At 43.0% G+C, this 25,635-nt stretch overlaps 1 protein-coding gene across 1 annotated transcript in view; it reads left to right on the plus strand.

The window, feature by feature from the left end:
- Positions 1 to 25,635, plus strand: part of PRKCQ (protein kinase C theta) — a 54,894-nt gene that overhangs the window by 23,705 nt on the left and 5,554 nt on the right. The window contains exons 6-16 of the mRNA XM_014884765.2: positions 2,154 to 2,316; positions 2,888 to 2,919; positions 3,018 to 3,103; positions 4,762 to 4,891; positions 5,529 to 5,638; positions 5,793 to 5,916; positions 6,939 to 7,114; positions 10,193 to 10,366; positions 19,304 to 19,395; positions 20,859 to 20,921; positions 25,072 to 25,210. Of these exons, the coding sequence (XP_014740251.2) occupies positions 2,154 to 2,316; positions 2,888 to 2,919; positions 3,018 to 3,103; positions 4,762 to 4,891; positions 5,529 to 5,638; positions 5,793 to 5,916; positions 6,939 to 7,114; positions 10,193 to 10,366; positions 19,304 to 19,395; positions 20,859 to 20,921; positions 25,072 to 25,210 (1,289 nt within the window). The remainder of the gene's footprint in view (positions 1 to 2,153; positions 2,317 to 2,887; positions 2,920 to 3,017; positions 3,104 to 4,761; positions 4,892 to 5,528; positions 5,639 to 5,792; positions 5,917 to 6,938; positions 7,115 to 10,192; positions 10,367 to 19,303; positions 19,396 to 20,858; positions 20,922 to 25,071; positions 25,211 to 25,635) is intronic.

A 25,635-nucleotide genomic window follows, 5' to 3' on the forward strand; every position in this document is an offset into this window, starting at 1 on the left:
GTGTCTTCACTAAAAGCAGTGCCTATGTTATTAGTGACTGATCCGTAACAACAAACATAACTGAAACGAAAACTCCAGAAAAGTCATTTTTATTGTGCGGTGACTATTCCTCTGTGAATTGCAAGGCAGATTTTTTTGGCTGGTTTACCACTAAATGGCAGATATTCCCATTAAGCTAAACAAGACAGAACAGATACATAAGGAGGCAGCTCCCCCTGAAATCATTCTGCTTTATGTACTGCAAGAAATACATGGAGGGGCTGGAACATGTCCAGGGAAGGGAACAGAGCTGGGGAAGGGTCTGGAGCCCCAGGAGCAGCTGGGGGAGCTGGGAAGGGGCTCAGCCAGGAGAAAAAGGGAATCGGGGGGACCTTGTGGCTCTGCACAACTCCCTGACAGGAGGGGACAGCCGGGGATCAGTCTCTGCTCCCAGGGAACAGGGACAGAGGATGCTCAGGGCAGACCACAGGGAAAATTTCTCCTTGGAAGGGCTGTATTCTGCTTTGTTGAAAAGAAATGGGTTTAATTCAAATGCTTGGTCTTATTCTCCCATCTTTGTTGCCAAAATTCTCATATCCTCAGGTGTAGGGTGAAGCTGTGAGGTGCAGATATCTGGAAGGCTCTTCCATTTATAGAAACAGAAGCACTGACTGCAGCCATGGCCACGCTGATATTTTCTTAACTATCCCTACCTTTAATATAGATTGGACTCCTGTTTGTGTGTGACAGGGTGTTAGGGAGGCCAAAGCATAGAAAATGCAAGTTTTGTTTTTATTACAAATATCAAGATCAGCATCAGGTCACACAGGGGACCAGTTCCCACAGGTGACCTGTGTGACTCACTGTTGAAATCCTAGATACTGAGAACTTTAGACTTTCTGTGCTAACAGACACTAACCCCCAAAAAATCACTACTTTTAACCTAAAGCCATAAAAAAACCCTTCCAAAATTAAATAATAAAACTAAAATCACTAGTATATAGCTTACATAAAAGTGTGTAATATCATATAATAAAAAAACTTAATATTTAAGAATTTAAAATATAATATCTAAAAACCAAAATAAACATTTTAAAGCAAAAATTTTTCTTTTTTACCTTCTTCATAAATCTAAATAATTTTATTAATGTCATAATTAAATAATAATATTTTAATTTAATAATAATGATTTAATAATAATAATTTAATTTCATTAATTAAATAAAAATTCCACATTACAAGTCACAAGTGTTTAATTATTAAATTAAAATTAAAAATAATTTAAATATCTGTTCTTAATTAAACAAATTAACCCTTAAAAAATTATAAAAAATAAAATACCTCACCATTTTCATCTTATTAACTAAAAATACTATAAAACTCACTATAATATAAATAAAAATTAATAAACACCTAAGTCCAAACACAAAATATCATCTCTCAAACTTTTAATCCCAGCTCTAACAAAAAGAAAAAAAAAAAGAAAAATACAATAACTCACTGTGCATTGCAGGAGTGAAACAAAACAGAGATTGACCTCCTGTGTGAATATCAGATTTGTAGGCAGTGTAGAACTGCAGGTGAAGTCAGTATTGGTTTGTTTGCCAAAAAGTTTAAATAACTGTGAATAACAGCAAGGGCACAGCAAACAGCAAAGCAAGTGTTGGCATGGAAAAATAACAAGAGGAATATCCTAGGGCCATAAATATCTGCTTCCTGACACATGTGTATGCACACAGGAAGGATTCTGTTAAATGTCTCTCCCTCTCTCTCTATATATATACACACACGTGTGTTTGTGTCCATATATCAGTAATTATTATTTTTTATGTAAATTCATCCTTTTTAGGTTGTGCTTCTTCAGTGCCACACAGAGTTAGAGTTTTATGTCTAAATTACCTCTCCTTGGGAAATTTTTGTTCTACATTTCAAAAGCAGCACTGTGAATAGTCAAGGGAGCTCAGACTCTCGAGTCTAAAGTAATTTTAGTGTAGGAATGGTGGATCAAAACCATCCAAATGAGACTTTTGTGGGTTTATAAAATGATATTTCTTTGAGTATTCATTACCATGAGTGAATCATCAGCTTCAGTCACATAGTATTTGGGCAACTGCATTTTCTCAAGGTGCCTGACCAGGACAGGGTGCACTTAAACATCTTTCCTCTCCTCCCAGATGCAAAGGACCTGGCTGACTGTGAGGCTGAAGGCTTCTTCTCCTTGCACCAGCGCAGGGGAGCCATCAAACAGGCCAAGATCCACAATGTCAAGTGTCACGAGTTCACAGCCACCTTCTTCCCACAGCCCACCTTCTGCTCCGTGTGCCACGAGTTTGTATGGTAAATGGAAAATGGCCCCTGCTGCTTCTCCTTTTAACCCCAGGAAACAGTTCTGGTGTCACTTGGGAACATGGTTTAGTGTTGGATGTGGAAGATCTGGGTTAATGGTTGGACATGATGATTTTAAAGGCCTTTTCCAGCCTAAAAGATTCTGTGATTCCCTGATGAATATCTGTGCTCCTCCTGTAAGACCCTTGGCATCATACATGTAGAGTTATTGCATCACTTTAAGGATGTGGTTTGCAGTTCTGTGAAAATTCCCCTCGCTTTTAGATTTATTGTTTACAAATATTTTTGGGTTTGGCGAAATGCACAGGCATTTCTCATCGGTCCAGTTTGCTGTTTGGATAGCATGAAATTCAGGATGTGAATGTGTGCTGAAAAGGCTGTGAGAACCCCAGAGAATCACTCCACCATTAGATTAAATGAAGATAATGAAATTAAATAATCCCTACAAAGAGTGATAAAAAGCAAAGCAATTTTATTCTCCTTCTTTAATAATTATTCCTCTCCTTTCTTCTACTGAGGCTTTCAGACAACTCAGAATTAACCACTGCTCTGTTCATTTCAGGGGTCTGAATAAACAAGGATATCAATGCAGACGTAAGAAACTTTTTGTTTTATTTTCTTATTGTCATTATTTACTTAATCTTTTCCTAAGGAATTTCCTTATTAACACCATGACACGCTTGCTGTTGCAGAATGTAACGCTGCCATTCATAAGAAGTGCATTGATAAAGTAATAGCCAAGTGTACAGGATCAGCAATCAATAGCAGAGAAACAATGGTAGGTGGTATTACTATTATTATTATCATTATTATTACTGTTGTTGTTATTTTCTTTTACATTTTGTGTTTTATGTTTTATTTTATTATTATTCCTTCTAAAAAAACTTCAGTGTCATTCAGATCTCTCCTACATCCCTGAAAAGCAACTTCTGATGAAGCAAGAGGTCCTACTGAGCTAAGGACTCTGTGATTTGATCTGTGCCCTTTGCTTTTTATGTTCCCAGTGATTTCATTACCTCCTACTTAAGATTTACTCAAATGCAGCTGCAGAATAAGCAGTTGCTGAATCAGAACTGACATTTTTCTAGTGCATAAAGTATAACTCAGAGGGAAGTCATGGACATGAGCTGAAGATTTACTGGAGAAAACTCTTCACTATCTAATGTTAGGCTGGACATCAGGCTGAATTTTCAGATTTGTGCTTGAGCATCCCATTTTGTCTTATCTGAAACAGTCACTGGGAGATCTGGTAGCTCCACTATTACTTGCTTTATTTTTCTCATGTCAGTTTATTCTAAACTTTTCTTTTTAGTAGGCAAAAACAGATCTTAAACTCCTGATAGGACTATTCCCTTTACCTTGTGTCCTGCAACTTCAGTTTACTCTCAGTCCCACCCTGGCTCCTGTTCCCCTTCTACAATTTTTATTTATAGATGAGATTGCTCTCACTTCTCTTCTGACATCTCCAGGGTAGATGCAACCAACTTTGTCATCACCTTTCATACTAAAAGAATTACAACAGGCTCTTCCAAGGAGTGATTCATGACAGCAAATATAGACATCCATTGCAGGATGAGGTGAATAATTTTTAAAAGTACCGAATAATTTTTTAAAGTACCAATGTTTTCCCACTGAGCATTAGAGGAGCCTGGGTATGTAAATGAGGCACAAGCAGTGCTTTGGTCAAGGCCAGGGATGAAATGACCCAATTCCCTCTGAATTGCAGTTGTGTATCAAAATTTGGGTTTGTGTGCCTGATAGACAGTTTCTGCTTGGCAGTCATACCTGAGGATAAGAGGGTGGTAGACAAACCAACTTCTGTGATACAAGTTTGGTTTTCCACATGGAGTAGAGGTGGAAATGAGGAGTGGGTTTTTCACTTCTAAATTTGAGTGATAAAGTTAAAATCACGAGTGTTTAATTAAATAAAAGTGTGTACTTTCACATGATAAAAGGTTTTAAATTTAAGGTTTTTATAATATAATAGTAAGTATGGGACAAAATAAAAAATTTTGAGTAATGTCTCTTTCATTGTTCATCTTCCTTCTTCTTCATAAGTTTCAAGTAATGATTCCTAGTTAATCAGTTAATATCACATTAAAAGTCTAAGAATTTAATTATTAAGTTAAAAAAATAAATAATATAAATATTAACTCTCTATTAAACTGTTTAACTTTAAAAGACCTTGTAGCAACTGAATCTTCCTCCATTTTCCTCACTTCTAGCAGGTAACTAGAAGTGCTGTCAAACTCTCTGTACTTTTTATTAAGATTTAATAAACAACCAAGCCAGAACACGAAAAAATCCATTTCCTTCATGTATTTTTTCATCCTGGCTCTAAGTAAAGACAAAAGAAGACTAAAACAAACCACTAATTAAGTGGTGCAAAACTCCCACCACTATTACAGGTTTTGAGGCTGGCTTCTGTCTTTGCAGTTCCACAAGGAGAGGTTCAAGATCGACATGCCCCACCGCTTCAAAGTCTACAACTACAAGAGCCCCACCTTCTGTGAGCACTGTGGCACCCTCCTCTGGGGCCTGGCACGGCAGGGGCTGAAGTGTGATGGTGAGTCCCTGGAGAAGGTGGCTCCAGCTGAGCTTGGGAGGGATCCTTGTGTTTGGAGGGTGGCAGTCAGAAAATCCAAATCTCGTTTATCGCCCTTCTCTGCAAAAGCAGTATGGATTCACCAGGAGGGTGAAGGAGTGGTCTACAGGACTGTCCTTCAGGGAGGATCATTCTTCAAGAATGAGGACAACTGTCCATGTACTGAGAGATGTTTGATCCAGAAGGATGATGAGTTGCTTCCCAAAGACACAAAGAACATCACAGTGATGCTGTTATCCTCCCAAATCGCCCCCAGTATGAGCTTGTAAGCTCTATTTCCACTGTCAGACCCGAGACATTTCACTGTCTTCATAATCCTAAACCAATGGGAGGATCCTCTTCTGTGATTGCAGTTTATCTCTGAGATGATGGCTTGTAGTTTTAGAGCCTGTACCTGCAAATGCTGATGGATGTGGAATGCAACCTCTGGCCAGAAGAAAATACAAAAATAATCTTATAGGGAGCCAACAAACTGCCTGAGTGCCATCTCAAGAGCTCTTTAGGTGGCTGATCTCTGTCCCTGGCCAACAGCAGCACTTGCTCCTGCCCAGCCCTTTACAGCCTCCATTGTCCTGACAGCTCGTGTTCTTTATTTCAGCCTGTGGCATGAACGTCCACCACAAGTGCCAGACCAAAGTAGCAAATCTTTGTGGAGTGAACCAGAAACTAATGGCTGAAGCTCTGGCAATGATAGAGAGCACTCAGCAGGTAAATAGTTCAAGCATTTTTAGATGATCTTCTCATAAGCAAAGAGCTCTTCTAGATCTTGGCTTCTGTGAGTCGCACTCAAGAAGTCACTGTGTTGTTCATGAGCTTGGCATGTGACTTTTGGCTCAAAAATTTGCTGTTTCCTGTGCCCCAGGCTCGCTGCCAGCGTGACAGTGAACAGATCTCCAGGGATGGACCTCTGGAAATCGGCTTCCCTGTTCCTGTGAAGGATGTGACACCACTTCAGGCTTTGCCAGCATCTACAACAGGAAAAAAAGGTAATTCCTCCTGGTGATACAGGGCAGCAGCTTTGTTGTTGTTTGGTTTGTAGGTGGTTAATTGGACATGAGTGGGGAATTTATTACCAAGCTCTAAACAGGATATTTGTAATCCTTCTGATCACCATGGCAAAATAAATTTTCTCTTTGATTTCATATTTTTGGGTGGAGGTTGACTTCTGGTGGCTTTGAAAAACACTGATAGACCTCCACTTCACTCACCCAGGAGCTGATCTAGGTGTCACAGCCCTCTATGCTACAAGAACACATGTTTAGGAGGATAAATGAGAGACTTTGGACCCCAAGGAGAAATAAATGATATCCCCATCTGTGTTTATTTCTGTTCTGTTCTACAAGTAGAACTGGCAATGTGAATGAATGATGTGAAACAGTAAAGCCTCAGGTGGTTTCACATCTGTTTCACATGTGGGTCTGTTTGGCTGCTGAGTAGTGTTCAGCATTTTAGGACAGTTACAGTAATGGGATAAATCCAGTGAAGGACAAAATGTCTTAAAAGTTTTTATAAATCCAGGTTAGTGGAGTATTGACAAAACCCTGAGTGATTTCACTCCAGGCCAGCTGGAATGGTTGATTTGGAATGCTTCACATCCAGAGCAGGAACACAGTATGAAAATGCCTTTTCATCTAGCTCAGCCTAGGGTTTTGAAAAGACATTGAAAAAATGGAACCACATCATAATGACAAGCAGCAAGAAGGACTGGAATAGACAGGTGGCCAGAAATTCGGGATTTTATGCACAAAACAGAAAGACAGATGAAGGAGTTTGTAAAGTGGTTTGTAAATTTAAAAAAGCTACTGAAGAAGATGCAGTTTCCACTGGAGTAACATTTCCTCTGGAGAGAAAGCAGAGTGGGAGCAGGGCCAATCTACTTAGAGATGGCCACCACACTTCCATTTGTTTGAAATACCCTTTTAAACCTCTAAAAGAACACCTGTGAGTGTTCTGGGGATTTTCTGCTCCTGTCCAGGGGTTCATTTGGGTGCTTTGATGTGTGTTGCAGAGCCACAAGGCATCTCCTGGGAGACTCCAGTGGAGGGCACAGTGAAGGGAGAGCCTCTCATAGAGTCAGACTTGGGAGAACAGTCCCAGGAACAGCAGGAGCACCAAGTGCAGTTAAAACTGACCATTGAAGATTTTGTCCTGCACAAGATGCTGGGGAAGGGCAGTTTTGGCAAGGTAAGCATTGGGACTGGGACACCACTGTGTGCATTTACATGTAGCTTTGTGTGGCAACAAATAACATCTGCTTTGAAGGGACACTTAGGAAAAAACATGTAAACATTTAGGTTGGAAAAGACCTCTAAGGTTACTGCATCCAACTGCTAACCCAGCACTGCCATGACCACCACTAAACTGTCCCCAAGTGCCACATCCATGTGTTTTTTTGAACACTTTCAGGGATGGTGACTTCACCACTTCCCTGGGCAGCCTCTTCCAATGCCTGACCACTCTTCCAGCGAAGAAAATTTTTCTAATATCCCATCTCAACCTCCCCTGGAACAACTTGAGGCTGTTTCCCTTGTCCTGTCCCTGTTCCCTGAAGCAGAGCCTGACCACCCTGGCTGTCCCCTCCTGTCAAGGAGTTTTGAGAGCCACAAGGTCCCCCCTGAGCCTCCTTTTCTCCAGGCTGAGCTCCTTTCCAGCTCCCTCAGCCACTCCTGGGGCTCCAGACCCTTCCCCAACTCTGTTCCCTTCCCTGGACACACTCCAGCACCTCAGAGTCTTTCTTGTAGTGATGGACCCAAAACTGAATACAGGATTTGAAGTGTGGCCTCACCAGTGCCCAGTACAGGTCACTGCCCTGGTCCTGCTGCCACACAATGGCAGATAAATCTCCAAGTCTTCAAAGAATCCTTGCTCTGGCATAGCTGAATCCTGAACTCCATCTTCTCCTCACCTTGTCCTTCTCCCTGTCCCATTAGTTGCTCTCTCATGAGTGCCCATGACAGGACAGGAATCAGGAATGCCCCAGGTAGAGCTTCAGCTTCCCCTTCTGTGCAGATTGATGGATTCTGAATATCCCCAGAGAGCTGGTGGGAAAGGTCTCTGTGCTGTCCCTCTTTGCAGGGAGGTGGAAGCATGAGCTGAGAAGCTGAGTGTGGATCACCTCTGCTCTCCAGAGCAGCAGGTTCCCAGCTGGGAACAGAAACTGCTCTTTCCCAGCTCTGATCTGTGCTGGAGCCCAAAGCAAATTTTGTAACAGCCAAGAATTTGTGCTTTTGAAACAAGAACCACCTGTTTTCAGTGGATTCATTAATCCTGATGAATTGTGGATTGTTCTTCCCCATTGCAGATATCCCCTGGGAGGGGACTCATGTTACTCAGTGCCAGAACAAAGCTGTGAGAGACAGTTTCAGGGGGACTCCCCATTGTATTTTCACAGCCAGTAAGGAGAAGGAGTATGGATCATATTGCTCACATCCCACATCTTTCCAAGGGGGAAACTGTGCTTTGACAAAGGGCTGGTTTTTGCCTGATAAATGATCTGGAGCAATTGTTGCAGCCAGTTCTTGAACTGGTGAAGTATTTCCTGTGTTGGCCTTTCATACTTGAAAGTAATAGAAAAATAGAATGGTTTGGATTGAAAGGGATGTTAAAGACCATCTACTTCCAACTCAATGGACAGGGAAATTTTCCACTAGAAGGTGTTGTGTCTACTCATCATATCTACAGTTTGCATGGGAACCAGAGCTGAGGCATCTCACAGCTAAACCAGAATATCCCAAACCTACATTCCAGTCTAACCTGAAATCAAGAGCACTGATACAATAGAAACATTTTTATTGGAAGGAAAAGATCTCTGGAGGTCTTCTAATCTAAACCATTCCTCAAAACAAGTCTAATGAGATGAGGTTTCTCAGGTGTTCATTTATTCCACTCTTGAATGCCTCCATTGAAGCACATTCTGTACTTTGTTTTTGCCTTCATGCTGACATGGACTCTCCAAGCCTCTGTGAGCTTCTGAATCTCTCTGAAGTGCACATTGTGGGTGTGGAAGGGATGGGTCATTTCTGCCTTTCTGCAACAAAAACTCACCCAGAAGTTTCCTGTGTTGGTATCAGTCCTGGTGCCCTCATTTGCTTGGAGCAGGAGTCACTTCCCCATAGAGGGGACAGGGTGTGCAGATCTCAGTGGCCAAGGATCTGTGTGATCCTGGGAGGTTGAGGGGCAGATCCATGAGGATATCTCCCACCACCACCTCTCTATGTGGTCTGGCACTGCCTGCCTGCTCCTTGGAAGTCACCACACGGGTCACAAATGCAGCACATTCCCCAGTTCCCCAGGAGAGCAGTGCCCAGCACAAACAGGAGGGTAAAAAGGGTGCCTGCAGCATCAGCACTGTGAGCATTTCTGGTCATTCAGTGCACAGACAGAGGGAGGCTCTAGGCTCTACTCTCTGTCTGGTGCTACAAAGTGAAATGCAGCAGTAGCCAAAAGGGTAAATAAAACTTTTGTCGGGGCTAAAACACGTCTGAGCTTACTCAGTAAATAGTGTCTGGTAGAGAACTTCAAAGACCTCTTTGATGAATCTTACACATTTATTCTGTCTGTAAAAACAGAGTCAGCAGGCTGTTAGTGTGAAGATCAGGACTGTCACTGCCTTCCAGCAGAGACTTCATTGCTCTGTGGTCTCTAGCAAACCCTTCTCTGCTGCTCCAGGTCTCATTTCCCCTGCCTATAAAAATAGACAGAGATCGTAACTCCTCTAGGATTCGTTTTCACATTTTCAGGGAACTCCTGCAGAAGCGTGGGGGACCCAGCCTATGTGCTCAGACCTGAAAACTGGGAGGAAGGAGAGAAAGGTATCTGATATAAAACCAGTCTAATTACTGGTGGACATCATTTTCCACCTGCTGAAGAACTGGTGCAGGGTATTTGCATTTCAAATGCTGACGAAGCAATATTCTGTGTTTTGTTATTTGAAGTCAGAAAACAGGAAATGTATCTCAGGAGCATTTGCATGAGGATGGTTTCTGTTATCAGAGGTGTTTGGCTCTCTGGAATGTCCTGTCCATCCAGGCATGCAGGACCCTGCACCTGTAATTGCCAAGAACTTCTCATCCTTCTCCAGAGCTCAACTTCATAAAACGATTTTGGGTGTGGGGAGTAAACTCAAAGTCTTTAATGGCAGAATGGGGATTCAAGCCTCAAGGTTTTTAAGGTGTACCCCCAATGAATTCCCAGGAGCTCATCCCCCACCCTCACCTCTGAGAAGAGGTATTCCCCCTTTCTGAGCAGCTCTTTCCCTTTTAGGTGTTCCTGGCTGAGCTGAAGAGCACAGACCAGTACTTTGCTGTGAAAGCCCTGAAGAAGGACGTGGTGCTGATGGATGATGACGTTGAGTGTACGATGGTGGAGAAGAGAGTCCTCTCCTTGGCTTGGGAGCACCCATTCCTCACTCATGTCTTCTGCACGTTCCAGACCAAGGTAAGACAAGGATCTGCTTTCTTCCACAGGCTGAGAATGCTTTACTGAAATACAGATGCTTGGTGAAGGGCTTCAGCCTGTTGGGGTCCACTTGGGACATGAAGTGGTGCTGAGGGAAGGGATCTTCAGATTAAGCACTCGGGAAATGGCTCCAGAAATTTAATCTACTATCCCTCACGTCAGTCTGGGGATGGGATGGTGTATTTGAGGATTATGGAATCCAAGATTCATTGAGGTAAAATCTGCTGTTAAAATCTGCAACCTGGTACCCTGGCCAAGGATGTGCAAAGGCCACACCCAGGGTAAGGATGTGCCCACGCTGATGTGTTATCTGAACCTCTTGGAGCACGAAGCATTGTGCTGCAGCTAGTCTGGATCAAAGCCAACTCAAGAAACCCTGGTTTTGGAGGATAAACATGCTGTCATTCACTTCTTTGCCCCCAGTTACTGTTCAATGGCATCAGACACTGGTGGTTCTGCAGTTCAGAGGAGCAGCACAGAGCATCACCTGAAATCTCACTTGTGACTCCAAACCAAAACTGAAGTGGCATTTAAATAATAAACATATTCTCATGGCCCTACATGTCAACAACCACCAAGTGCTTAGCTTCCCTGAGCCACAACCAATAGTCTTAACACCAAAGCACTCAAAAGGCGTGGAAAGGAACAATGGAAGTTTGAGAGTTTGTCTTCTCTGTCCAACCTACTCAAACCATTCCTGAGAGATGATTGCTATCTCTTGGCTCAAATTCACAGCAGCACTGTCTCATGGCTGCTTGTTCAGGCTTTTCTTAGGATGCTCCCAGTCCCTGCTCAGCCCCAGGATTTAGTGGCACAAGGCTCAGTTTAAGGTTAGGACCTGCTCAGTGGGAGGTTCTTCTGCAGGGTCAGGAGAAACAAATACAACCTCTGTGGTACATCCCAGTCATCTGTGGGATGTGGCACCAGGTTAAATTTATAAAAGGGAACATCTGGGAACTGTTGCAGGTGATGTGACACTGAGTCCAGGCATTCACTTTTAACCCCTTTGGGACTGACAGTGAGGATGATGTGTCCAGGGAATGGGCCCTTGCCTGGCAAGGAAAGGAATTAACTTCCTACTTGAAAGGGGCTGGTTTTCAGAGGAAAATATAAATACCACAACTCCAAAAGCAAAGAAAATCAATATTTAATTGAAGAGATAAAACATTCACAACAGCCACAGCTCTGTGAGGGAGCTTTTACTCCAGGGAATGCTGCCTATATCTGCAGAGGGATGCTGGCTGAAGCCAGCAGCAGATCCATGCTGTCTGTGCTCCAGCCTGGTCTGGAAGCTGTAGGTCAGGTTCAGGATGATACAGCAGGGACATTCTGTGGCTCTGGGTTCAGGCAGTGCAGGGTCCCTTTCCCTCATGAGACCACAGCAAAAAGAGGAGAGACCAAAAGGAGTTGTGTCAGGATCCAGGTGGGATTTACTGCCTGTTTCAGGGGTGCTTCCAGCCATGGAAAACCCGAAAGATAGAAAAGCAGTGAGTGCCTGAAAAATTCACGGGTTCCAGGCTGGAAAAGCCAGATGATTTTTTTTCTACACTTCTGGGCAGCAGCACAGAATTGCCCTCCTGTCATGGAGAGAGAATCCCCATCTATCTCATCCCAAGCCATCACTGCCACCTTAGAGCTGTGGGATCTCCCCATCTTGGCTCCACAGAGAGAGAAGCTGGAATGGGGCTGCCCAGGCCAAAGCTGCTCTGGGCTCTGATTGATTTTCAGCTCCTGTTTTTTCTCCTCTGACCTTTGCACGCCAGCAGTGATCACTCAGTGCAGGAAAGTCACCCAGAGCAGGGGAGCTATGACAACCTTGGATGGTTTTTCACAGCTCAAAGGACAGTGTGGTTATCAGAATGTCCTTTATGGCAATCATTTCAGGATCATGGAATGGTTTGGGTTGGAAAAGAATTTAAAGATCACCTATTTCCAACCCCCCTGCCATGGACAGAAGCCATGGCACCGCTGTGTAGAGTCCCTCTGTGGATTTTAATATTGAAAATATGACATTTTTTTGTTTCTTGAAGTGTCACTGGATGGATAAGTAGTTTCAAACAGAAACATATGTGCCATTGCCTTTCTGAATCCCTCATGCTTTGGCTTACCTGAGCTGCTCCAGGTGCTGAATGTCTCTGCAAAGGACGGTAAAACCAGGAATATTCCTACACCAACACAAGGACCTCAGTAGCCCACGTGTTTCCAGAAGGGGGAAAAAAGTCCTTTCATCTGCTGACAGTTCTCTGAGCTCTGGGATGAGTTTATTCCTCATCTCCACCCAGGTGATGAGTGACTGCTCAATTATATAAAGCTGGATAGCCCTTCAGACAGGTTTTAGATGGCACCAGACACTTACTGCCCCTCTCTATTCCAGTGGACTCTGAATGATCAATGCTTTCAAAATTCAGAATACTTTTCTTGTTTTATTGTATGAGAATAAATGCAAGCCCATAGTGTTTGAGCTTTTTGGTCCAACCTCTTTTTGAATTTTTCTGTTTTATTTTACTGCAGTCATCTTTGTATCCAGATATTCAGCTGACATAATTACATAGTGTGAATTTTAGCAATAAGCTCTGAGAGCTATTCTGCTGTATTAGATTTAAAGGGACGCTGTTATGTTAAAAAGGAGGAAAAATGTGTTTATAATTCTGTGAAATCCCAAAATCAGCAATGCCAAAACAGTGACTAGCATCCCAGAGCTTATGTTTTATTCTTTTTTGCATTTCACTGATCTTCTGCCATAAAAATAGGCTTTCCCTTTTTGAAAGTCATTTTTATTTCTGTTTCTTTACTTCATTGACCAAGTTTTATTAACACCCTTTACCTAAATGCAAATTAAATCTTGAGGCAGTTTGACTTGCAGCACAAAATAGCAACAGAGAAGACTATCTCAACCCGAAAGAGAAGTAATCTTAACTGCAATTTAAAAGAAAACATTACAGAAATGTTTATTTTCTGCTTTACTGTTGTATTATATGTTTTCTCCTGGTAGTGAGCCTTTTTCACATGCTCTGCTGCCTTCATGTGTTTAATACTGACTGAAAAATCTCTTACACTGGCAGGAAAGAGAAAAGAATTGTAAAACAAGAGTGTGGTCCTGATTTGAAAATTCTTAGGCTGTTTTCCATGAGTATTTTCAAATTTCTCATTAAAATATATCCTCAGGGGTTACTTCAATTCCTGAAATTATTTCTTTTCTGAGCACAATTTCAGTTTTCATCTCTCTCTAACTGGCTATTGAGAGGCAGGGCTGATTTCTGTGCCCTGGATCAGAGCATGGGGGTGGCATGAGGGCATTTCACACCTTTTGGATGCTCAGCTCCACTGCCATGGACCTCCTGAACAGCCCTAGCTCCACCCTCCCCCTTGTTCTTGGGGTGACACATCAGCTTGGAAACATCTGTCCACCCTTGTAGTATTTTGAGTACTTTGAGCTTGGAAAAAAAATCTGAAAATTTGAAGCAGCTGATGGGAAAGGTTAGGAAAACTTTGAGGATTTTGCCTCTTGCAACCAACAGGCAGGAAAACTGGCAAAGTCTTGTTCAATCCTGGCCAAAAATTCAACATTGTTTAGCAGAAATAGCAGCATCTCAGCAGAGCTTTGGGATTTCTGCAGGGTTGTGCCAGAGAAAGTGTGAGCAGCTGTAATTGTAACATCAAGTATATGAAGTTTTTGTGAGACACTTTTAGGTGGTGTCAGCCCATGTGGTGTGAACAGAGGGAAGGCATTGGCCACGAAAAGAGCTCACAAGTGGGGTTTTTTAGGTGATAGATGATTGACATATTCAATACACATTTTGTCATTGCCTTCCCATTGTCCAGCCTCAGGAAAATCAGCCCAAAATGCATTTAGCTTTGCTTGAGATTTCTAAAATTCTACAGTCTAGCTGCACTTTATCCTGAAAAAAAGAAACAACTTCCTAAAATAAAAACTTTTTTTGTTTGGTTTTGTTTTTCAACTGCTAAAATATTTGTGTTTCAGGAATTTGGCTACGTTTTGTTTAGTTTTTGGTCTGGTGATGTATTTATTTATCTATTTATTTATAATCTTCAGAACTTCAGACAAATCTTTCTCTAGCCTTGAGAAAATTAATCTCTCTCCAAAATTCTGTTGGACACTGATAGGGAAAACCACTTCCTCTTGGAAGACATGGGCTGATAGTGCCTCAGTTTATCAGTGAGTGATGGACTCTCTGCTCTGAGTGTGAGTAAAGATCTTGGGATCTCAGAGCTCAAGTGGAAGCCATGTCTTCACCTTTATCTCTGCAAATATATTTTGTTTATGTGTATAAATATATTCCTATGCTTTGTGCCAATGGGCACACCATGCTGAGCATCCCAAATGAGCAGTTTAACACACAGCTAGAAATGCTGACAGTGCAAGGATTAGAACAAGGAATAAACAGAGCAGGGACTGGACTGGAATATTGGGCAGCTGTAAGAAATGCTGCCATCTCCAGAAAATAGGCTGATATTGCACAAGAGGAGAGGGAAAAGAGAACAAGAATTTAAACTAGGGAACAGAATTAAAGCTTGGATTGCTCTGGTGCAAGTTCCAGTGCAGGTGAACGCCTGTAGTCACCTCCTAGCAAGGAGTAACCCTGTGTTAACTGTCCCCTGTGACAGCAGACACAGTAAGGACTGCATTGCCCTCTTTCCCACTGGATGGGATGCTCTGATGGGATTGCATGGGATTGTGGTGGAAAAGGCTGAGAAGCTTTTGGCTGCCAACTATCCCATGAAACAAAATAGATCCAAAGTGTGGATCAGCACCCAGACTGTGCTGAGCTGCATGAAAAGGTGAGACCAGAATCAGCTGCAGGAATTGCATCATGTCCAGCCTTTCTCTTGGCCAGGGACAGCCTAATTCAAGGGGAATGCAGCAGGATTAGGTCACTTAATCTGGAGCCTTTTGGAGCATTTGTTAGGGTAACTGCTCTAAACACAGGTAAAGCCACACTGTCCTGCAGTATTAATTATTCTGACATTCATCCTCCTGGAAGCCCTGGGAAGAAGAATTTTTGCTCCTCAGTAAATGGTGTTAAATTGTGTATTTATATGTATGCAAGCGTTTTCAAAATGCAAAGAAAAGAAAATCTGAAAATCTCTGCAGAAAAATGCTCTGGAGGGCTTCCAGCTGGTTAAAGGATTTTAAAAGCCTGTTAAAGAATGTACCTTCAGAAGATCAATTTAAATGCTGCTTGCTTTATACTCATTGTTTATAAAGTTGAAAGCATCTCTGATAGTGACTATTCATTCTCCCAGCAGTCACAGCAGAGCAGGAGCAGGTTGGTTTAACTCCTTCCCTGCCATGTCCTGGAGAGGCAGAGGGAGCTGGTGGCTCTGTGGGGAGGAGCTCAGCTCAGCACGGGCACTGAGGGATTGAGAGGGCAGGAAATTGAGTCCTTGCAGTAATCCAGGCTTTCAGCACCTGGCAGGAACAGTGTTATTTTGTGTACAGGAACTGTGTTACTTGGTGCAGGACACAGCTGCCATGTCTGTGTTGTACAACCTGGAGTTGCAGAGCTCTGCCTGCTGTAGGAACAGCACTTCACCCTCCCACAAAAGGGTTTGTCCTATTCCCAGTGCTGCAATGGGGAAACCCCCTGGAAGATGGTCTAGAAGTAGGGAATGGCTGATACATGGATATCCTTAAGACAACTGGTGTCAAATACATCAGGAAGTGTTTGGACAATGCTCTCAGGCTCGTGGTGTGATTCTCAGGGGTGTCCTGTGCAGGGCCAGGAGCTGGACTTTGATGATCCTTGTTGGTCCCTTCCAATGCAGAATTTCTATGATTTTACAACTGCCCTGGTGCAGTGTCCATCCCTGAGTGCAGGAAGGGCCTTTACAGTCCTCCTTGAGCTCTGTGGTTGCAAAAGATGGTCCTGAGGTCTGCCACGAGACCAAACATTTTCTGTTGTGTGGGTCCAGAAAGTTTGAGTGTCTTCAAGTTTGGCTTGAGCATTTTCTAGCACCCACAGGTGCTCAGCAAGTTGTCTGTCACCTGCCTGCAGGGCAGAGGGGCAGGGCACTCTTTCTAAGCCTCCTGCAGAGCTGTGTGGGTCTCACCACTGAGGAACAACATTCCTGCTTCTTTGCTCAACAGGCAGGAGCATTGCAGGAGATAAGGGTATGGCAGAGCCTTCAGGATTAGAGAATGGTTTGGGTTAGAAAAGACCTTTAAAGGTCATCTAGTCCAACTTCCCTTAACCTCCCTTGCCTGCTCCATGTGCTGACAGACTCCAGAGCCTCTCAGCAGCAGGCAGGAACCATCAGTTGACTTTCCCAGGACAAGAGGAAGCGAAGCTGGAGCCTGTCTGCAGGAACATCCTCTGCGCCACTCTGACCCTTTGACCTCTAGCCCTCTCTTGAATTTTCAGAGGTTTCAAGAATGGGTTTTGCCACTTCCCATATTTAATGTGTTCCGTGGCTCTGTAGATCTCAGACCTAGGAAGCTGACCACAGTAAGTTGTTGCACTTTTGCCCTTCTTGGTTACACCTCATCACTCATAATGATGTAGGGCTGATCTCAGCCAGTTCTGCTCCACGAGCTATTCCAGACATCTGCACTTCTTAAGAAGCAAGGGGGACTTCCAAGCCCCAGAGCAGGAAAGTCAGAGTGATCCTGTCTGTCTTTTCAATAGGGTCTATGTACCACTCTGTAGCACCTGATGTATCATAAACTTCAGTACTAAACATTCCTAAGTTTGTATTCTCGAGCTTCATAGCTTAAGGCAGTTGAGCAACAGGGTTTGTATATGTGGATGTGAATTAATCTGAGGGATTGCTCCACCTTCTCTTCCCCCAAGAATGCTGCCAGAGTCCCCAGTTTCAAGTCAGAGTGTCTGGGTTCAGTTAAACAAGAACATCAGATGCTTGCTCAAAACCATGAACAAGCAGAGCATGACTGCTGATTCTACTGGATAAACATGGATTTCAAGTTGCAGTTAGAGATGTGTGACAAGGTATAGCCAAAATCAGTGGATTTTACAGGGGAACTGAGGGGTTTTCTCCTTCCCAGCCCACTAAAGCTGAGTCTGGCCCATTTCAGGAGCCATGAGGTTTCTTCAGTCCTAGCAGGACACATGTGGTTGCTGGTGTGTTGTTGGCTAAACCCCATCACCTCCCTGTGGACCTTCCCAAAGAGCATCTGTTCAAGTATTTTCCTGAATGAGCTCCTGAGCTCATGTTGCTTCCAAGACTTATACTTTTCTTCACTAAATTTCCCACTTTCCTTTGGCCTTTTTACTTGCTGGAACTCATTTATGTGCACAACCCCCTGCAGATGCAAGAAACACAGAAAACCTGCACCCGTTCGGTTTAGTGATGGAATTTGTATTCTTTCCCCAGGAGGCCAGATCTGGCTTTGAGCTTGTTGGATGACAGGTGGGGTTTCCAGTGAGTCCATTTAAATAAGAGTGCTGTAATTAAGAGGATCTGGCTAAAGAAATTGCACAAATTAGAGCAGACAGCTGTTGTTTGAAAGGAACAAGCACTTTTGTGATTTTTTAACATAGCCAGCTCTTGGCTTACTGCCAGAGATACTTATGTTAGCTCTTATGGATAAAAACCTTCAACTGTTAAAAATATAAGTGAAAATAACTCTATTTCCACCCCCCAGAAAAAGTTTAATGGGCAATAGGCAACACAAGGAAGATACTCATAAACCTTATAGCATAGCCTAGAGATGACTGACTTCAGTGTGTCAGGCTTTTGAGGGGAAAAAAATACTGCATCCATTTTTTTTTTATTCCTGCATTTATACACAAAAGGTGAGATTCCCAAAACAGAAGTTTAAACTAGGGCCATAACTCAGTGTGCAGATCCTTTTCCTCCAGAAAACGGTGTCCTTTCTGCTTTGTAGAGACAATTCAGCGTGGAAGGAATCAATCTAAACCAGCTTCTGCAGGGTTCTGGTGGTGAAATTTGGCTGATAAAGCTGTGAGAGGATCAGAGTCATGTACATGAGCAACCTGGTCTAGTGGGAGGTGTCCCTGCCCATGGCAAAGGGTTGGAACTTTAGGGGTCTTTAAGGTCCCTTGTAACCCAAACCATTCTGTGATTCCATGATTATGTGTCAAGAATTGGAAAAGAAACCTCAGTGATCAGTTCTGCACATTATACAGAGAGAGATTCCATCATTTCTGTACCAGGAGGAGAGTTTTTCATCTGCTCTGATTGAACAACTGATGGTTGCATGCAACTGGGGACAAGAATTCTGCTTTTTCCAGGCTTCTCAGGCATGCAAGTACTCAAGGGGTGTCTAGAAATATGATTAATTCATTACTTTCCCCACCAGCAAGTTACATAGAGCAGCTTTCAGGCTTAAAATCAAGCATGTGCTTAAAACAAATTGCTGTGTCTGGTCGGCATCTCTGATAACTTGAAAAAGTCAGACCCAGGTGCCTCCACAGAAGCTGTGCAGGAATGCAGGTGACACCAGCTTGAAGTCACACCACTGGATGGATACTGCACTGGGATGGATACTGTACTGGGATGGGGACCAGGGGAGAGCTGGGGGTGATTTTTGCCTTTTCCTCTAGTTCCCTGAGAAGCTTGGCAATCTGTCCTTCTGCTATACAGGCACTGTAAAGTTACTGACCCCTTTCTGTGAGCCTGGAGCTCTGCTGGTAAAAACCAACAGGCCCGGCTGGTTATGAGGTGGCTTTGCAGTGTTTGCTAATGGTGTTTATAGAAATCAGAGCAGGGAGTGTGTGTATGGGCTTAGGGAACCAAGAGAAGAAATGAGGAATCTAAAAAAGAAGCTGCTTTCTTTCCAAACTTTCAGAGTAATACTTTCCTTCCTCTTTTTGAGTGCTTTCTGAGCGGTTTAATTTTTTTTTTTTTAATATTTAAACTTTTACTTTGCTCTTCACAACCCCTTATTTATTCTCACCTTGTCTCCTTTTCTAGGAAAACCTCTTTTTTGTGATGGAATACCTCAATGGAGGAGACCTCATGTTCCATATCCAGAGCTGCCATAAATTTGACCTTCCCAGAGCAACGTAAGATATTTATCATTGCCTTTGGGCCTGCAGGGTGCACACGAGAGAGGAGCAAACTGGGCGCTTGATTTTATTCCCAGCACTGTAGAGGAAATGCTGGGCAGATTATTTGACCTCTCTTCACCTTGCCCAGCTGCAAAGTGAGGGTGATGCTTGTGCTGGAAGCCGAGTCCCTCTCTATCCCAGCTGTCTCCAAATTCAACAAAACCATACAGGTCATCCTCCCAGTGAAGGGCTTGGAGTGAGTCATTTCCCATCCTCTTTCCCCTCCCACAGAAGACTTAAACTCCATCCACACAGTTGGTTTCACTCAGACATGATCTTGCTTCTTTACAACACTCTGTAGCCAAGCTGCAGGACCAGCTTAAGCTGAGGTTGCCAGCCCAGTGGTCAGAGGTGAAGCTGTTGTTTGTTAGAAGTAATGGGATCTTCTCTTTTTTCCCCTTAAAGTTCAAGGGGGTGGGGTGAAAACCTATCAAAAGCACAAAAGGTAAATTTAAACAAAAAATTAATATACAGCAGAGAATTAAAAATGTATTTAGCTTTGATTAAAGTAAATAGAAGAATTAGAATAAATGGAAGGTGCTTTTGATCCTTCTGCAAGCAAAAGGTATTTTGAAAGTCAATATTGAAACCACTACAGGAATTACTTTTATTTAATAATTTAATAATAAAAAATCCACACTGTCATTTAAATCAGTATTTGATGATTTTTTTTTTTTCAAATGCATTTGAATGTCCAGAATTAAGGGCCAATGCATTGAAAACTGGAGAGGATTATAATCCTCTGGTTTCCTTCCCTTCTGGGACAGCACTTTCATTCTTCACACTGAGGCTGCCTCTTTCCAGCAGGATGTGGTGGTGTCCTTTGGGTAAAAATGTGCTGAGAACAATGACTTCAAGCTCAAAAAAACTCCAGAGAAAGGGCACCAACTTGCTGGATAGCCCGTATTATGGATAGGCTTTCAACATGAGAAAAAAAGTTTCTTCACTGAAAGTGTGGTCAGTCATTGGAAGAGGCTGTCCAGGGAAGGGGTGGAATTGCTGTCCCTGTAAGTGTTCAGGAAATGTGGATGTGGCACTTGGGGATGTGGTTTAGTGGTAGCTTTGGCAGTGCTGGGTTAATGGTTGGACTCGATGTTAGAGGGGTTTTCCAGCCTAAATAATTTCAGAATTCCAGGAGTCTTTGAAAAGCAAGTCATAAATCTGGGCAGGGAAGAAGGCAGTTTGACAAGCCAGGGAGTCTGTCTGTGCTCCCCATCCCAGATTCCCACCTGCTTTTGGGAATCTCACGTCACCCATCAGTAAAACACAGTCACCTCAAGCCTTCTGGAGGCACTCCAAACCTTCTGGGAACCTAAGGAAAGTTTTGCTCTTGTGGAGACAAGTCTTCCATCTTTTTGGGTCTAGTTGAAATAACCTTTGGAAAGTTCCTGTTCTAACCTGTGCCTTCTGTCATTCAGGTTTTATGCTGCTGAAATAATTTCTGGGCTCCAGTTCCTCCATTCCAAGGGCATAATATACAGGTAATTTTACTTTTTAGTGTAATTAATATGCTAAATTCTAAATGCTTTTCTGCTTTTCCCTGCAAGCACCAATGGCAACAGAGAGGCTGTTTCTTGGCTGTGCTTACTGGCATTTTTCTGCAGGTTTCCCTTTTACAGAGTTTGAGTGTTTTATTTTAAAGAGAGAGTGTAGAAAAGGCAGTTTTCATCCTTTCAGACCCCAGTCCTATTTCAGTTAACATTAAAACAAACCCTTGGATGCATTTACACAGAGTCATTCACGCAGCATCCAGTATAGGCACCTTGTTTTAGCTTTCAACATATCAAGGTATATTAAGGTTAAGTCAGACACAAGAAATTTGGTACATCTGCTGTTCTGGTTACCTTGGGACAGCGGTGACAAGCTCAATTCAAGTAACAAAAGCAGGGCAACAATGATATATCTTAATTTTGGATTAATTCTGTGCAAAATGGGGAGATGGGATTCATCTCACCATCATGAATCTGAGTTGTCTGTTAAGTTCTTCTTGTAGTAAGCAGAGAGCAGAGGACATTTTTAGGTTCATCATGCCTGTGTTAAAATGTGTATGGGAAGTGCCTGGTACTACCAGAAATTAGGTCATAGTCTGATTTCCCATGGCCAAAAGGAGGAACTGAATTTCTGGGGAGCTCTGGTTAAGCTCAGCTTCACGGCAAAATTCAGTTACTACATTGCAGCCTTCTTTAAAAGCAGAAAACAAATAACTTGTCACAAATAAATGAAAAAGCTCCCTACAGCAATGATGTTTACTGAACCCAAAGTGAGCTTATTTCAGTGTTTGTCATGTAGTGTGAACATTAGAGCAAATGCTGAAAGTGGATAACTTGCTCACAATCCATTCTCCCTTTAAAACACAAGCTTTGATTCTTATTAGTACTCATGTGGGAGCCATTTATAGTCTTTATTGACTGATGATGGTGATTGCATAAACATGAGATCAATATCAGTGGCATTAAGCTAAGATGATCTCTGAGGCCTCAGCAACTTTTCTGGCTCTATTATTCTCCATGAGTGAAGAGAAAAATTTTTGAAGTGCCCAAATCACTTGGCCACGTCTGTTATCTTTAGCCAGTCATCTCAGAAAATCTGATTAAAATATCTGCAGGACATGGTGACTTTATGGCAGGACTGCTAATGATGACATTTTATTTATAATTCACATTTTTACTTGGAATCACTGTGCCAGTGCTCTGTTGGAGTTTGGGGACCCATTTCCTCCTGAAAGGACAGGAGTGTTTAGAGTATGGAACCTTGGGAACTGAGGGAAAACTGGCACATCTGGGCACTGGGTGGCATGTGGATAGGAAGACATATCTCATTCCCAGGAGTTGGTGATATTGCTTTGAGTATCAAGCATTGAGAGAAAAGGTTTAACCAGTCCTACTCTCTTTTCCCTTTTTCACTGAAGACAATGACAACGAGGTCAGCTGAGAACACAGAGTCATCAGTATCTCTGTCAGAGCAAACTAAGCATTTAGGAAAGTGAATAGAAATAACTTTTGAAACTACATCTCTTGCAATGTCGTAAGAATAATGAATCCAGCTGTTCTGTCTCATGCACCCACGTTTGGAAACATTGGCTTAAATTTTAACGAATGAGCTGAGGCATTTTTTGGCAGAAACTCCAGTCCCTGGAGCCAATGAGTTTGAGACTCATCAAAATAATGAAAGTGAATTGTAGGTGATAGGTTTTTTTGTTTTGCTTCGATCTACCAGATGAATAAAAGCAGTGCTGGCAGCCCGAGATTGATCTCAACGTTGTATCTAAAATAAGCCATTCCAGCCGGAAATTGTGACAACGTGAGTGTCTGCCACTTGGAAGGCAAATGTCTCAGTTTTCTCTGTATTTCTCTTTGACTGATGACGCCCATTTTGTCTTGGGCCATATTTTTGCAGCAGTGAACAACTGCCCCGTGACAACAATTTGGTGTGTAAACACCACAATGTACCCTGATGATGACCTGGCCCAAGCAAGACAAGGAGCTTTGCACAGAGGGGGGCTGAAGAATCATCTTCCCTGCAATTGCAGGCCATCATCCCAGGAATATCAAGCATTAGAAATTACCTTCTTTGAGAAACATTTCTGAAAAAATACCCATATTGTAAATCAGTTGTCAGCAGGAGGGTGTCTGTGCAATAGCCCCGTGGTGTCTTGGTTTGAAAGACAGGTGTCTGCTAAGGAAGGCAGAAGCCTGTCTTGAAATGGAAAATGTAAACCCCTTCCCTCCAAATTGTTACAATTTTGAAATTAAGGGGCTCTCAGGCAAAGATATGGAAATAGGAATAACATTTTTTTTCAAAACACTGACAGAGTCAGAATCCAGGCTGACCCCCCCGTCAGTCAGTCAGGGTGTTGGCAGCAGTCCCATTCCATGGTGGCTGCATCCTCCTGCAGTGACAGATGTGTTTCTGTTGAAGCAGTGCTCCTGTAGAAGGAGCAGTTTTCCTCTGAAGTTCCAGTGATTATGTGGAAGAGTCTGGTTTTCCTCTGGAATCAGTGGAAAAAGGCTGCTCTGATGTTCCAGATCTCAGATTTTATCTAGGTAGGAAAGGCTTGGCTCCTCCCCCTGGGTGGAGCATCTCCCAATGGGATGATGGAATTTTATCAGCCATGCAGTGGGACTCCATGGTCCATTAACAGGAGATATCTCCTGGAGGGAGGATGGGTTGTGGAAAAGATAAAGAACACTGCCCCTCCTTTAAGAGATGGTGATAGAATACACACCCCTGGTCACATCCTGTATTGTAACCCAAGACACATGGTTAGACCTTTTGCCTGAGATGTGGAAAATCACAGAATCACAGATTCACAGAGTGGTTTGGGTTGGAAGGAACCTTGAAGATCACCCAGTTCCAGCCCATGAGCAGGGATACCATCCACTGGATTAGGCCCCGTCCAACTTGGCCTTTTGGCCAAAATATGTGTATGCTGTGAATTAGTGTGAAAAGTTACAGTTAAACCTCAGCTGTGGGTACAAGCAAATGTGTCTGGGTGCTCTGGGAGCCCTGAGAAGGAGCAGTGATTGATGGCACAAATCAGGCAGTGCAGGAATGTGTGTGCTCATAGACCAGGTGACCCAAATTCTACCCACATCCCTGGTTAAGGGCAGCATCACTGATCCAAGCATTTTACCTAGGTCCTTATCTCAAATAAAAACAAAACCTTTAGGTAAGATTTAAGAAAATTAACATAGAAACCATGCTTTCATTTCTTTCTGCCTTTTTCTTTCTTCTTTACAAGGTTTTCTCTCCTTTCAGGTTTCATTCCCACTTGAGGATCTCTTTGTTCTCCACCAATGGTCATGATTCATCAGCTTGTTTGCTTTTATGTCCTTCTCTGTGTATTTCTGTTTTCTTCTTCTCTCTGGGCTCTTTGCTTTCCAGAGTGGCTCAAAACCTGAAAACTCAGACAGCAGCCTGGCAGCTGAGTGTGAAAGGCTTGGTAAATCCTGGGATTCAGGTGGTGCAGCAAAGCAGTGGTGGGGCTCTGCTGATGTCTGGGATTATTCTGACCCTCTGCAGGGCTTGTGGCTCCTCACCTCTTGTGACACTTGTAGAGCCTGCACCACGAGGGAGATCTGGCAGCAGCTTCAGAGTGAATATTGAGATTCCTAGGGGAGGAGAGAGTGACAATTACCTGCTCTCATTCTCCAGGCTGTGTTAGGGCAGAAGCATCAGCTGGCTTCACAAAACCCTTCTTAGCTTCACTGTTCTGCATCCTTGAAGGAAACAGCTTTTAGAAGAAGTCTTGGGTGATGTGATCCCTGAAGTGTTGAAGGCCAGGCTAGATGTGATTTGGAGCACCCTGGTCTAGTGGAAGGTGTCCCTGCCTGTGGGAGGGGATGGTAATTGGGTGATCTTTAAGGTCCTTTCCAAGTCAAACCATTCTGTGATTTCATGATTTTTTCTTCTCCAGCAGATAAATCAGTGCTGGGACAAGAGAAATATGGAAGAGGGATCCTGAAGCCCAAGAGAGCAGTTCTTCATTTAATCCTCAACCTTCCTTTGTATTTCCAGCATGTGGGCACTACACAGAGGCAGAGAACAAGTGTAATAAGTGTAACCTGCTAAAATAGCTTTACACTGTGCTTTACACTTTGAAGAATGGGCTTTTCCTCTCTTCCTCCACAGAGACTTGAAGCTGGACAATGTCCTCTTGGACAATGAGGGGCACATCAAGATTGCTGACTTTGGGATGTGCAAGGAGAACATGTTTGGAGATGCCAAGACCAGCACTTTCTGTGGGACTCCTGACTATATTGCCCCTGAGGTAGGTGTGGGAGGTCAGCAAGTGCTGTGGGACAGGAATCACATCTTCAAACATGACTGTTGTGCAGTGGTGGAGGTTTCAAAGAGTAATAACCTGGTTTGGAGCAGTTCTAGGCCAGAAACTGGATTTCAGTGTGGCTCAGTCTGTGTTGCCGTTTGGCATTGCTTGTTTTTGTGGCTAATTCATTTTTTGGTGCAAGTGGAACTTGGCTTAAACCAGGAAGGAGCATGCTTAATGGAAATTCTTTTTGGGCCATGGCAAAAGAAATTCCAAGAGGTCCTGCAATTGAAGGACAGACACAGCATGAGGAATGCTGACTGTGCCCTTTCCCTTATTTCTTTCAATTTTTAACCAGACAGAAACTTTTTTTTCCCCTAGAAAATTTAGGTGTTTTGAACTAGATCCCTCCAGAAAAGAAAGTTTCC

The sequence above is a fragment of the Sturnus vulgaris genome, chromosome 5 (genome assembly GCF_052056855.1).
Source record: "Sturnus vulgaris isolate bStuVul1 chromosome 5, bStuVul1.hap1, whole genome shotgun sequence".
Lineage (NCBI taxonomy): Eukaryota > Metazoa > Chordata > Aves > Passeriformes > Sturnidae > Sturnus > Sturnus vulgaris.